We start from the raw sequence: 15817 nt of genomic DNA on the forward strand, positions 1-15817 counted from the left end.
ATATTATGTACAATGTGAAAACATAATAATTCCAATTAAGAGCTTGTCAATGAAATGGCATTTTCACATCAATAAACAAGCATTTCCTGAAGGTGTGCTGCAACAATAAACAATTCATTAATGCAATTATTGCATAAGAAGAATTTGTGATATTCAGCTAAGATTAGTAAAAACTCATAAAGTGTTTACTTGTCTACTTGTATACTAACAACTTTAGACAAATGGTCTGCCATAAAAGTTCTTACACAATACCCAAGAGATTATAGGAAAGTGAACTCGGCTGCCTTACCTGACCCACCTATACAGATCTTGAAAGAGAGACTTTTCCATTTACACACCAATTAAATAACACAAAGCACCCACAGTTTCACAACCCACTTGTAGGCTTCAAGCAAAATCTCTTCCTGACTCCAGGTTCAAATCATCTCTAGCTTGAGGAAGGGGCTTTAAACTTCCCCAGGAATCACTCAGTTCTAGTTCTGGGATCAGGGAAGGCTCTTCTCTTGGAACACAGAGACTGTGACAGATCTGATGTCCTGGATGCACTCTTGCTTCCATGCGTACGTTTATACACCAGGTGTCTGTCAATGTCTGGGCTGTCTGTGTTAAAATGGCAAAATGCTCCTACTTTTCCAAGATAGGAATCATTTGCTGTCACCTAATGGACTGGAAGATTGTCACTGGACTCCTGCTAGTTTTCTTTAATGCCATCTATTAAATGAGAAGATGTTACCAGTATCTCAACTTAAGGCTACTATTCAGCTCCTATCAACTAACAGGTTTTTCTGCCTTCTTGCTAACAATCTGTGACACACCTTACATATATATATATACAGTTATATATATATATATATATATATATATATATATATATATATAAAATAGGACAATAAATATGCATATATTATAGAACAATTATTTAACAAGACAGTTTAGAGATAGCAATCAACACCCTTGTATGTTCTTAAAATATAAAAAAGAAGAGAATCTTACAAAAATACACACAAACAGAGCCATCCTGAAAGAGCTAACTTTATAGAGTATAAAACAGGAGAGTCAGGTGTGCTCCAGGACTAATAATTGCCATGAGCAGGATGGGATTCTACCAGCATTTTCGAGAAACGTAAAAGATATAATTTGTAAACTTTATACTAAGTATATTTCAATGGTCATTCAGACAGGAAAAGTGCCTGATGACTAATGCGACTCCAGTCTATAAAAAGGAGAGAAACTGGATGATAGAAATTCCAATCTTAATAAGCCAATGTCCTTCACAATGGATAATTAGAGACACTACAGTAAAACAAAAATTAAGAATATTCAGATTAAAGTAATACTCTAAATAACAGCCAGCATGGGTTTATGAGAGGAAGATCCCTACAAAACAAATGGTGAGTCAGTCATTATCCAACCCGCTATATCCTAACTACAGGGTCATGGGGGTCTGCTGGAGCCAATCCCAGCCAACACAGGGTGCAAGGCAGGAACAAATCCTAGGTAGGGTGCCAACCCACTGCAGGGCACTCACACACACCAAGCACACACTAGGTACAATTTAGGATCAGCAAAGCACCTAACCTGCATGTCTTTGGACTGTGGGAGGAAACTGGAGCACGCGGAGGAAACCCATGCAGACACAGGGTGAACATGCAAACTCCACGCAGGGAGGACCTGGGAAGCGAACCTGGGTCTCCTAACTGTGAGGCAGCAGCGCCAGCACTGCGCCACTGTGAACAAATGGTTAGACTTTTTTAAATAGGCAACTGGACTAAATGCTCTTGATGTTATTTTGTAGGAATTAACTGGATAGGACTGGCAAGCTTTGTTGGGCTGAACGGCCTGTTCTTGTCTAAATCGTTCTAATGTTCTTATGTTCAGATAAAAGCAAAGCAAATAACCTATTCCACCCAGGGGTTCAAAAAAAACGAAACTGTCCAATAACAAATATCAATTCCAAAACTAGAAGCCATTGGAAACACACAGACCTGAGTTTCAGGCTGGTAAATCAGTCTGAGATAAGACTACAAATATGAGGTCATCAGTGGAGCCTCTCTGACATCTGCCTTCAGACCATTATTTTTTCTTATTTATACTTCCAACCTGCTTATGATGGGAACAATCCCTAGACGAGATGCAATCAGACACACACCCACGCTCACTCATGGTCTTCAGGTCCAACATACAAGGCCATGAGATGTGGGGAGAAAGCTGGAATACCCAGAGAAAGCCTCCCAAATACATCAAGAACATGTGAAGCTGTAGGGGCAGCGCTTACTACTATACCGCCCTCATACTCATATTCAATAGTTCAACTTTGACTTCCTTTGAAAGAAACATAAAAGAAACTCATACTGATGACATTGACTCCTGCATGTAAGCTTGTGAAATTTGCAGGGATATAAGATATGGAGAAGCCTGCAGAAACATTTCAAAAAGATCAAGATGAACACTTGGTAAAATGAAATTTATTGTAGAAAAGTGCAAAGTGTAACTTGTAGAAAAAAGAAATTCTATATATACAAGATGTGTGATAGGAAGAAAACTTGGAAAAGGATATACAAAAGGATATATGTGCAGAAGCCATTAAAAAGGCAAATAAAAAGTTAGGATGCATTGAGTAAGCTGTTGATTGTACTGTAAAAGAAGGGATGATATGTTCAGAATTGGAGGTCGCACTAGTGAGGCCTCCACTGGAATCCTGTGTGTCGGGTCTGCTCACCGCGCTGCAAATGAGATACAGCAGATCTACAGGACAGCCAACAAGTGCATCCCAGGACTAAAGGACATCTCCTGCTGTGGCAGGCTAAGGAAATTCAGCTTCTTTAGTCTTGAGCAGAGAAGGCTCTGTGGGGACCTAATCCAGTTTAATACAATTTTCAAAAGTACAGGTAACATTAACCCACCAGAATTCTTTCTATTAAACACTACATCACATAGTCAGGCAAAACAGAAGAAATTAAGGGCAAAGACTGAAACTAGAAACCACATTTTTTTTTCAAGGTATCATAAAAATCTAAAACAAAAAAACTACAATCGAAGCAGAAACCTTTACAACTTATAAATAGTATACTAGATGAGATAACAATGGAAACAATTCAGCTATTAGCAAACCAAACAAGCCTGATAAACTGAATGGTTGGTCAGTCGTCTTACAGCATGCACTTACCATATATCAGGTCCTACATACTCAGGGTAGATGAAAATATGCAAATGTTTGTACAGTGGATAATGAGTGTAAGGCACAGCAGGAAGGAAAGTTCAGACACTGATGTGTTGAGTGCCATGGTGCCACAATAATTAATCTCAGAGACCTGGATTTAAATCCCAGCCTGATTGCTCTCTGAGTTTGCATTTTCTCCCCATGTCCACATGGCTGGGCAGGTTAGAAGGTTAGGTTAATTAGCAAGTTTGAGGTATTGTGCCTTGATGCCAGCCAAGTTTCCACAGCTGCAAAATGACAGATAGATAGATAGATAGATAGATAGATAGATAGATAGATAGATAGATAGATGTGAAAGGCACTATATAATAGATAGATAGATAGATAGATAGATAGATAGATAGATAGATAGATAGATAGATAGATAGATAGATAGATAGATAGATAAATGTGAAAGGCACTATATAATAGATAGATAGATAGATAGATAGATAGATAGATAGATAGATAGATAGATAGATGTGAAAGGCACTATATAATAGATAGATAGATAGATAGATAGATAGATAGATAGATAGATAGATAGATAGATAGATAGATGTATACCTGTCATACAATAAACAGATTTTTTGTACTTTTCTCTAACAAATGGTGTGACTTGAAATTCCTCACACAATACCCAGAAAGATGCTCCATGTGCTGATGGCCTCCTTTAACGACGTAATGGAAAACGAATTCAAATGGAAGAAAGTATAAATCCTTATTTCAATGGCAGATGTTATTATCTAAACCACCTTTACATTCATTCAGAATACAAAATATAAAGGAATACTTAATGAGGGCTTTTTTTAAAGATTGCTGAGATTGGCCTCAAATAAACCAATCAAAACAGTCACTGCAAACACAAACTCCCAGTGTCTTTGTCATTATTCATAATTATTCATCATTTATTTTGGAGCTAATTATATTACATGTCACATTTCTTTGGCTCTCCCTAGACTGGACAGACTGAAGAGGCAGAGGAACACATTCAGCAAAATTTGAAGCACAAAATATTACTAGAAAACAGACATTTAGCTATAAGCATAGCCCACACATAGCCCTTCATAATATTGTGTTACATTTCTAAACATACTTATTCCAAGTCAGAATGGGGAGGTGAGGCCAGTCTTAGCAGCATCAGGTAGAAGTCAGAAGCCTACCATGGAGGTGGCACCAATCCACTGCAGTGTAATCCAGATGAGTGGCTTGGATGGAACGGGTGAGCAGTGCCCACCCAAATAGTTGTATTCCAACTCAATGAAAAATTAGCAGATATAAAGTTTTGGTATTTATTTGCTTTCCCTTCATATCAAAATAGCCACTCCAGGACGACATCAATGTAATGTGACTAGTGCACACTCACACGTGGCCAGTTTATAATCACCATTTACCTTAACATACAAATCTTTAGGAAGAAACACTGAGTATCCAACTGAAAATACAGGAATTTTTCACAATTTCCATAGAGACAGCGACTGGATACAGGATTTCATCCCAGATTGATGAAACCAAGAAGTCACAGAAAATCAGCACATTCAAATATTTGTAACTGATGGAATTGTAGCTTTTATAAATGTATTGGTGGTTAGTGCAAGCCTTAAAATAAATGTCATCTCTTCTAGATGTTGTTTGGGCTCATTATAGTGGGCATTGACAAACGCTATAATAGGCCCACTTTGTTAATCAGCCCTCACATCATATGCGCAGAATTCCCCAATGAAGCTACATGTCTCCTATTAAAAGTCAGTCTAATTAATATTTTGCCATTTTGTTTTCTTCACCCTTGGCACATTTAGCAAGGCCTGCTTCCCTATTGTACTGAGATGTCTGCTCACACTTGTAATTCATCAGCCTTGGTATAAAAAGGAATATTTTGATAAATTTTTAATTAGGTTATTCCTATGATTTAATGTTCCGCTGCTTTGCTAGGTCTATAGCAATATATCTCTCCCATTTATGAATGCATTAACACAGAGATCCCACGGCACTAACTTTTCTATTGATACGCCAGCAGCGGAGACGTATCAGAGTATGTCTGCAAGAGATGGAAACACCTTTAAGCACAAAACATGCTAATTTATTTTAAGTCACCCCATGCTATGTATCAGTGATGCAGCTATTTGGATTGCCCGAACAGTCCAACTGGAATATTTACCAGTTTCCATCGATCCATCCACTTCTAACACATTTACGATGGGAACAATTCCTAGACGGGATTCAATCAGGCACACATCCACACTCACTCGTGTTCTTCCAATCTAACACACACAACGTTGATATGTGAGGATAAGGCGAGAGTATCCAGAGCAACTCCCACAAACATGGGGAGAACATCTGAAGCTAGGATTCTATAGTTGTGAAGAAGCACTTATAACTCTGCCACTCATACTCATCTTCATTAATCATAAACATAAAAAATAATAATGCACAGCTTGACCCCGTACACCTGTAACATACTGGAAGGATGTTAAAGAGAAAGGCAATTAAACAAAGCTGACACAATTAAAGCGTTCAATTCATCTGTTAGCCAGTACAAGGCCTGACCAGACTCAAGCGGGATGGTCAGTCACTTGCATCGAATAGCCATGCTAATCCTACTTAAACAGCCTGTGGAACGTGACAGCAAATCCATACAAGCATGTCCAAAATAATAAAACAATATATAAAGGAGTCCAAATAGGATTTGAACTGAGGTCTAGGTGCCATGAGACTCCAGATTTGCCCACTGTGCTACAATGCTAATCATGCATAGTTTGCCTAATAAAATTTTGTCTTGTTAAAAAGTAAGGACAAACCAAGGATTTCTTTTTTTTTTAACATACTAGGGGGCTCTGCCCCCTGCTCGCTTTACTTGCCAACCCCCATGCGGACCCTATGCGCTGGTCATTTCCCAGATCTGCTGCTGCCAACAAATCGTGCTATGCTTTTGGATAAATACGAATATCAGCTCTCTCTTTGATATCTCTGTCTTTCGAAACTATTATCACTGACAGTTTGTAACATGTTGGTTTATTATATATGCGAGCGTGATCTTTCAGATTCATATAGAAATCCAAAAAAAGTGCGATACTTTTGGACGTATGGATTTGTATCCATTATTGGCTGTAGAATTTCTAATATGTCCGATCGTTTAACTCTTTCGATTCTATGTTGCATCGCTTCTCCGTGATCATAAATATAAACCTGACTGAATTGTTGTTTATTTGAAATTAAACTTGTCGTAGCTTTAATTGTTTAGGGACCACAGATTCTCATAGCGTATGGTCCTGAATCGTGTAAATCTACGTTTTGAGCATTGAATGATGTGAACGCGAACAGATTATTGTAGATGCGGATATTTCGCTTGTAGTGTTTGTGGATTAACAAATCTTGTAATTCTCGTGGATACGCCTCTTCATTGGGAAGAAACACTACTTTTCCCAGATGGCAACACGAATTAGACGATCTACAGGTCTCCAACTTAAACTTTAAACCCGAACAATTTCTACAAACTTCTCTCATATCACCTATGTCTATATATTTGATCTCTTTTCCCTGTTCTGTTATTTCACCGAGTAATAATTTCCATTTGAATGCGCTAATGTGATCTTTACTATCAGTTTTTCGAGACTTTTGAATTTTAGTACTTTCATAATCTCTATCTTGCTTGCATGTGTATTGCGGCAACATTGCTTAACATCTTTACGACATTCTGCTTTGTCGTCTATTCTTTGTCTTTTATTTCCGCCCCCGGGTATAGTTAAATCTCTCTGAAAAAGTCTCGTCTCATGGGACTTGAAATTATCTCTCTGAAAAAGTCTTGTCTCATCCCAAGATTTTTTTATATAATAGACAGATGTGAACATTTATTTAAATCTCTATATATAATCTTCATGTAGATCTTGATCTTTGTTTGTCCGCGAATGAATTAGAAGATGAAGCACTAGATGGCAGTAGAGAGACAGCTAAAACATAGGCATTGCATTAAGAATCTCCTCCAGGCTTACACTACTGAAGACTGTAGTACGCCAGTCACACCTCAAAACACAGACATTCAAACTAAACAAATTGTTGTGCTTTAAATTAACTAAAGAGATCTTCATTTAGATCTTGATCTTTGTTTGTCCGCGAATTCCTCGCATGCGTAGACCACCTTCCAGTTTAGTACTTTGTTGTTACTCACGGATGTCAACAATGTGCCAGAATAACGAAAGGGGTGGTGGACAGTGTTACGCTGGTTAGCTCCTGAGGCCTGGTTAGAGAATGAGATTGCCGAAGATAAAAGGTACGTGCCTACGTAACATATGAATGAAGGAAAGACAGTGGGTAAAATGAATGACAACGTAACAGCACGTTCCGGAAATTATTATTGTTACGTGTAGCGGCGAGTGCTGTGCGCCTCACAGTTGTACCGTGGCTTGCTCACATGTCAGTGAAGTGATTCCTATTTATGCTTTAAAGAGCCTGGATACCTATGTGTCCCCCTTTTATAACCATTGCTCCGTGTATATTGCCTTACTCTTTGGATTGCCACAAAGCAACCTGTGAGATTGGAGAAAAGTTGAGAAGAGATCGTGAGAGGAAACGACAGCGTCGTGAAAACGAGACGGACTGTGAACGGAGAGAAGCAGAAATGCTCCTACACCAGAACGTAATTACGATCGGACAGTGATTCCAAGTAGGCCGTTCCTATCGAATCAATGTCCAAGGGTTTTCTTTTGTAATTTTGTTTCCCTTATATTAAAATCATAATGCTGTGCGACGAAGGGCCCAGTTCACGACTGGCAGCCGCGTTTAAACAGAGAGCCCTTCACAGATAACTTTAACATGCGCAACGTAGTTGGGCGCACATGGCTAGTAATATATACATAGATAAAGGTGATATAACAAAAATCTTACCACATTTACATTTTGTAGTGCATTATATAATATATTTACACATAAGTGAAAATTGTGCAAATGGAAAATTAGGTCCACCCCTTAATTTATTATTACCTCAGATACCTCAAATTAGAATCAGTTTAGTTTGGTTTGCTCTTTGCTGTTGAAGTGTGACTTATCACTATATGAAGTTCCAAAGAGCTCTCTGAAGCCTTCAGTAAGAAAGTTCTAGATTTTTTTTTTTTGTTTGATTTGTTATAATTTGTTAAACCTCGAGGGGATATTGTCTTTTCACCTAACCTTTTGGGGGTCAGACAGCATTGCCTCTGGAGCAATTTTCCAAGTTAAGGGCCATGCTCGAGGGCCCAATGAGTAGGATTCCATCTGGCTGTAACAGGATTTGAACCAGCAATCTTCCCGATACCAGCACAAATGATCATTAGCCACAGAGTAACCACAAGTCTGGAAACTGGTTGATAAAAACATCCCCAAACAACTGGAAATCAACAGTTTCACTATCCAAAAGATGATATACAAGTGGAGCAAATTTCAAACAACTGCCAGCTTGACCAGATCAAGTATCCCCAGCACGTTCATCCAGAAAGCAGAATGTACACCCCTCAAACATGACACAGCTGGAAGAATTCTGTACGGAGGAGTGGGAAAAACATTCACCCAGTCGATGTCAGGAAATGCTTGCTTGAGGGGGCAACACCAGCTAATAGAACTAGAGATGGACTTGCTTTTCCACAGACAGCAATAGTATAGCTGTTACCAGTTTTTCCAACTACATCACCTTTATCTAAAGAGCCTGATTAAATAAAGATAAAATACATGTTAGAAAAGAAAATAACATTTCATGAGGTGTACTTACTTTTTCACATGACTGTATATCACTAACTGCTATTCTGTAACACCCTTAAACCCTTTATCTCAATCAGGATTCAGAAATACAGTGGAATGCGACAATATTATGCCTAATGTTATATTAGGGGCTACTTTTTAATACTTTAGATTGTTTTGCCACCCCATTTGCACCAATTCTGTCTAAGCATTAGAAAAAGGGAAAATGAAAGCGTGATAACTCTAATTACAGTATTTTTTAAACAGAAATTACAAGAAATAGCTTAACTAAAAAGATTACAATATGCAAGCTTTCGAGGCAACTCAGGCCCCTTCTTCAGGCAAGATGTAATCAGTAATAAATGTAATTGATTACATCTTGCCTAAAGAAGGGGCCTGAGTTGCCTGGAAAGCTTGCATATTGTAATCTCTTTAGTTAGCCAATAAAAGATGTCATTTTGCTTGCCTTCTCACTACATTCATAATGGCTAACACGGTACAACACCCTAGTACTAAAGAAATAGCTTTAAAAACTGCCTCACCCATTCTGGATTAGTAGAAGGCTTGGGTTTGAAACAGAGGACAGGACTCACAGTGGACCATGCCAAGTGTGTAGTACTGTCTGAAAAACGTCAAACCAATTTCCATGCCACTGTGCCCACCAACACTTCTTCCCTGTCATGTTTTAATGAGAACACATATTCACATGGACCTGTTCTGCAAACAGGTGGGCATTGCTGCTGAGAAGCGTCATTACACCTCATTGGCAGCATTTCAAAGGAAAGTCAGAAAAATAACCAAGACTCACAGGGCAGCAATTTTGGTGTGAAACTGCTGGTATCAGTGTGAAAACTTGTGTGACTGAGAGAGTGAAAGTGGGTGAGAGAGATGCACTACAGGCAAATCGGTTTCTATAGCAAGAATAAAGACATAAAGGTGTCTTTTGGCCATTAGTGTCCACTTCATGTGCCCATGTACTTGACTGCAGTGACAGTCACAATGGTTTCGCTGTATGTAGGCTAATTTCATTGATCACTCCTAAATACATAATACTTTCAATCAGCAATTAATTTTCTGAAATGATTAACACGTTTGAAATATTATTTGTGAATGTGAAATTAAGGGTGGCACCAGATACAAAACGATGTATTAAACTACACTGCACTTTATTAATACCTTCACTGGTCATACAAATGCATAGCTGGGTGACGTGAGTGTTACTGCTATGCGACTATGCTTGTTTTCCACAAAATTGAAATTATATAACACATTTCAGCATCCAGCATGTATCTCTGTTACTTTGTTCACATGTTGACAGCATATCTCCAAATGCCACCCCCTCCCTAAACAGTAAATTTAAATGTTTATGTAATCATGTGTAAGCCATATAGGACATTTTGCAGATAGATAGATAGATAGATAGATAGATAGATAGATAGATAGATAGATAGATAGATAGATAGATAGATAGATAGATAGATAGATAGATAGATAGATAGATAGATAGATAGATGAAAGGAACTATATAACAGATAGATAGATAGATAGATAGATAGATAGATAGATAGATAGATAGATAGATAGATAGATAGATAGATAGATAAGAACCTGTCATACAATAAATAGATGTCTGTACTTGAATCAAAATACTAAAAAAGATGCCACAGAAGCTTATGGATCCCTACAACAAACATTTTCTTTATATTCAGAAGCTCCTATCAGATTGGTATACATTTACACAGTACAAAGGAATACTTAATGAAAGCTTATTTGAAGGATTGTTGAGGCTGACCTCAAATAAACCAGTCAAACAGTTGCTGTTTTTGTCTTTTTCTTTAACTCATTGTTTTACAATGACTAGTCCTCCCAAAACCTGCCTGACTGAAGTGGCAATATAACATATTCAGCACCAAGGAGAGCGCAAACTGTTACCTGAAAACAGTAATTTAGCTAAACGCACATAGATGGTCATAATATTATGTAAAATGTGTAAACATAATAATTCCAATTCAGAGTAGTGGGTGGAGCCAATTTTAGCTGTATCGAATAGACATCAGGAGCCTACCATGCACCAATCAAATGTAGTGCCTACCCATATGTACACCAGGGGAGTGTCTTTAGGTGGATGGAAGGGGTGAGCAATGCCCACACAAAAGGATCTTCTGTCCATCCATTGAAAAATTACTTTTCTTTATTAATTTCCCTCCATACAAATCCAAATGCCAACTCCATGTCGACATCCTAGTCACGTGATGGGCACACACCAACATGGAGCAAATTTAGAATTACCATTTAACTAAACACACAAGTCTTTGGGATGTGGAAGGAAAACGAAACGAAATGCATAAAGGCACAGGAATTATCTGCAAACTCCACAGAGACAAAGATAGATAGATAGATAGATAGATAGATAGATAGATAGATAGATAGATAGATAGATAGATAGATAGATAGATAGATAGATAGATAGATAGATAGGAACTTTAAGCTCGCTTTTGTCAATGAAATGGCATTTTCCCATCAATAAACAAGCATTACCTGAAGGTGTGCTGCAACAATAAACAATTACTTAATGCAATTATTGCATATGAAGAATTTGTGATATTCAGCTCAGTTTAAGAATAAAATTATGCATTTTAGAAATGTCGAAGAGGCATGTGTTGGACTTTTAGGTGTTTCTGAAAAGGATCCCATAGCTTAACCCAGGTTGTAGACTGTTATCGACGGGCTTCCTCTGTGTTTTTAAGGGAGGAGGATTTATGCTATGGATTTAAATGATTTTGACATTTACAGCGACGTCGGTGTTTGAAAGAAAGGTGGTGTTGATGGCGGAGAGCGCATCTTGTTTTAATATATTAATATAACAGAAACATGTATAATATTTTACTGTTGGCTGAAAATCATAAATCTGATGCGTGCAGAGTGGTGTACCACAATATGAGGTCGGATCCTAGCGTTAATACTGTTTCTATTGTATTATTATTATTATTATTATTATTATTATTATTATTATTAGAATATCCAAATCCTCTATACATTTCTGTCTACTCCTTTTTAATCTGTTTTGTGTGCCTATATGCTTCATACCTGCCAAAGACTTAGACAAGCAGACAAAAGGTCTGCTGTAAGGGAAAAAAAAACAGGATAACGTCGGCAGACTGTGCCGGGGTCCCGGCGGTGATACCTTGTCTAGACGGGACTAGGAAACCCGATTCATGCTATTTGCAGTCTTTTTTGCAGTCTATTTTTATGCTCTCATCCACTTGAGAAAAGGTAAGTAAAAAATCAAAGAATCGGCGTGCAATCGGTGAGTAGCATCGCCCTCCCTTTCTTTTCCTTATAATAAAATGCGTATCCTAATATCAGCACACACACACACACACACACCCCATCCCCAAACACACGCACTTCTGTCACACACGTACACAGGCACGCGCGCGACCACCTTTTTCACGTATGAGCGTATGCCTAAACAAACAGATGATGCTCGCTAATGATACAAGACTGTTTAAAATGCATCTCTATTTAGCATCTTCACCCTAGCTCGGAGGGAAAACAAGGACAAGAGTGCCAGCGAGAAGAAAAGGGGTGGCACCTCAAACTGTGAAGAGTCCTCTAGCATCTTGACAATAGCTCGACCTACATGTTTCAGGAATTCGCCACCATCAAGTCCGCGGAACCATTGAAGGCAAACAAAATCAGAAGATGCTTTTTGACCCCTTGAATCGATTCACACCTATCCATATGCAGAGCCCCCTTCCCCACCCCCCACTCATCATAAGTAAATTAGATTAAATTAACGACTGTCTATTATCTTGTCAGCTGGAATAGAAAATTGCAGCTGAAGCAACACAGAATCGGTCTTGCACTCCGAAACAAAAACGGACAAAAAGCAGATCAGCCAAATGGACGCAACTTAAGGCAGACACGCACACACATGCAAGCGGTGAGCATTATGGTAATGCAAGATTATTAGCATGATGGTAGCATTTACACCAAACTCACCCCCCTCAAACCCCCTCCAAATCACCACCCCCCCGAACAAACAACAACCCCCCACCCCCACCCCCACAAACCCCCAACCCCGGCCGAAATTAAGCCCACCGGTTAATGCTACCTTTGTGCATGCCTGTGTATCTATCCTTCAGCACCGTCAGTTCATGGATCTTTCCAAATTGTTCAAAGAGAGGCTTCAGGTCCTTTTCCTCCAGATTCCGTGGGATCTGCCCTATAAATAGCTTTATGGCATCCTGGTCCTTCATGTTGTTGCTGTCGGGATGGATGGAGAGGGGTTCTGACCCGTTCATGGGTTTGGGGAAGGCGGACGGAGGTTGCTGGCTGGCTGCTGCGACCAGGCTGTGCGCCGGATGAGGAGGAAAGTGTTGCTGTTGCCGTCTTGTTTCAGCCTCAGCGAATCTGGCCATCGTGCGCTCGGAACAGGCTGGATAATAATGATAACACATGCGCGTGCGCGCACACACACATACACGCGCGCAGGAGCGCGCAAACTCAGGCACAGATACAGAGAGAGAGAGAGTGAGAGAGAGTGAGTGAGAGCAAGTGCTCAGCTGGAACCCTCGTCTGGATTTCCAGCCCTCTGCCCCCCCACCGTAGACAGATGAAAATTCAACTGAAGACTTACTGCTGAAGGCTGCCCTCTACTGATTGGAGAACAGTTACATCCTCATAAAATGAAAAGCACACAGCTGACGAGGCTTACACGGATAAAGGCAAATATACAATATATTTCTAAAGCTAAGTTAGATTATATGTCGACAACCAGATACGTAACTTTTTGGACGGCTTCAAGAAAGATGCATGTTACACACTGTGATATAGTGTAGAGCTGAGTCAGCGTGAAAAGAAACAAGTTTAAAGTTATTTCAAAGTTGAAATGGAAAGAAATTAAAAGGCACAATGTTTCAGCCGTACAGCCTTCATCAAGACTGCAACTGAAAAGGAAAAGTAGGCAGCATGTACTGTATATGAGGGGAGACAAAGTCAGGTCAGATGAAAGCAGAAGGTGATAGAGAAGAGAGAAGATAGAGGAAGAGATTAAATGTGACTTGGTCATTAAGACCTGGAGAAACATTTAATCATAACACATTTAAGCCTGTTTAATTGTGGAAATAGTCACAGATTACAGGCTATTGTCTTTGTAGAGTGGCAGCGTGGGTCCTCTCTGGATACTTGGGTACCCGAGAACACGCAGATTAGGCTAACTGGCCTGATGAGTATCAATATGTACATGAGTGAGCAACGAAAAAAGAAGTAATGACAACAACAAGGCAAGGTTCCTGGGATAATGATGGGTGGAGAAAGGATGGAACAGGTGGACTCTTGTCAATTTTAAGGAGTAGAGTAACAAATGATGCTGACTCTGTGGGTGAGGTGAAGTCAAGGCTAGCCATGGGCATGTCAGTAATGATTAAGTCAAGACGAAAATGGAAAAACAAGTCAGTCAGCACCTTCACAAAATTGGGCTTGATGGCAGCCTTGGTCTGCATGGTAGTGACCTAAGTATGTGAGGCCTGGATGCTAAAAAAAGAAAAAAAAACTCATTCAGGGTTTCAAAAACAAATGCATCAGAAAGTTGCTGAGAATTTCATGGATGAAGATCATGACCACTGAGCTGGTTTACAATGCTGGCTACAACAGAAAGTGAATTGCTGAGTTACATTAAAACCCGCAAGCTAAGATACTTCAGGCAGGTGATGAGACAACACGTTACCATTGAAGTTAGTGCGATGATAGGTCTTGTGGAAGGAGTCAGAGGGTGTAGAGGACTAAGAATATGCTGGAATGACAACATCATGGCATGGAGTGGCCAATCTGCTATGCACTACTCGAAACAGAAGGCATTGGTCTTAATTGGTATCGCCAAATGTTAGGAAGCAATGACATTGCATTAAAATCACGTGTCCCAGAAAGGATTGCTGCCGTGTCCTGTAATGGTTCCTGCCTTGCTCCTACTGGGATAGGCATCCTCTTGTGTGACTGTGGACTGAACAACATAGATAAAAGTAACGAATGGGTGGAAGGAGATGCAGAAGATTTTGTTTTCATCCACGATAAACTGACCAGTGTGAGAAAGCAAGTATGTGAGATTCATCCTTAACCAGGCTCGGCTCCTTACATGCTGAGCAGCAACTCTAAATTAGCCTCAAGCAAGAGCAAAATCAGTGGGATAATATTTTAACCCATACTTAATTGTGCACATACATGTGCAGTCAACTGCTGCCTCACAGTTATATGGACCTGGCTTCAAAACTCAGCCCCATGACAGTCAGCGTACAGTTGCTGAGTCTTTGTGTCTGTGTTCTTGTACCCTGGGTTTCTTTACATCTCCGCAAAATGTGCATATATGGTTGATTCTAGACTCTAAATTGGCCTGAAATGAGTGAGCATGTCTGTGTGTGAACAGGCTATACAATACAGTACAGGCCAAAAGTTTGGACACACCTCCTCATTCAATGTGTTTTCTTTATTGTCATGACCATTTACAGCACTCCATCACTCTCCTTCTTGGTAAAATAGCCCTTACACAGCCTGGAGGTGTGTTTGGGGTCATTGTCCTGTTGAAAAATAAATGATCGTCAGTAAATGTAAGCTAAAGTATATTTTTTCTCATGTGATTCTTGTACCGCCATAACCACGATGGGAGGGATATCACCTTTTCTGTCATATTACTATAGTTACTTAATGTGCCGCAATTTCAAAAGAACACATTTCCGGAGAGCTAGTGCCTCTTAAGGAAACACCAGGCTACATTTTTATAGCCTTTAACTGTCCAGTTTCAGTAAGCCTGTGGCAATTGCAGCCTCGATTTTCTATTTAAGACTGACAGGAGTGGAACCCAACGTGGTCTTCTGCAGTTGTAGCTGAAGGTTCAATGTGGTGTGCATTCTGAGA

General features: G+C 39.4%; 1 protein-coding gene across 7 annotated transcripts in view; it reads right to left on the minus strand.

The window, feature by feature from the left end:
- Positions 1-13399, minus strand: part of celf5a (cugbp, Elav-like family member 5a) — a 654186-nt gene extending 640787 nt beyond the window's left edge. For 4 of the 7 annotated variants that reach the window (XM_039766812.1, XM_039766810.1, XM_039766811.1 and 1 more), the window contains exon 1: positions 13023-13399. In XM_039766812.1, the coding sequence (XP_039622746.1) occupies positions 13023-13368 (346 nt within the window). In that variant the 5' untranslated portion in view covers positions 13369-13399. The remainder of the gene's footprint in view (positions 1-13022) is intronic. The other 3 variants (XM_039766815.1, XM_039766814.1, XM_039766813.1) reach the window with 1 other exon arrangement.
- Between the last annotated feature and the right edge of the window lie 2418 nt (positions 13400-15817).

This window comes from Polypterus senegalus, chromosome 10 (genome assembly GCF_016835505.1).
Source record: "Polypterus senegalus isolate Bchr_013 chromosome 10, ASM1683550v1, whole genome shotgun sequence".
Lineage (NCBI taxonomy): Eukaryota > Metazoa > Chordata > Cladistia > Polypteriformes > Polypteridae > Polypterus > Polypterus senegalus.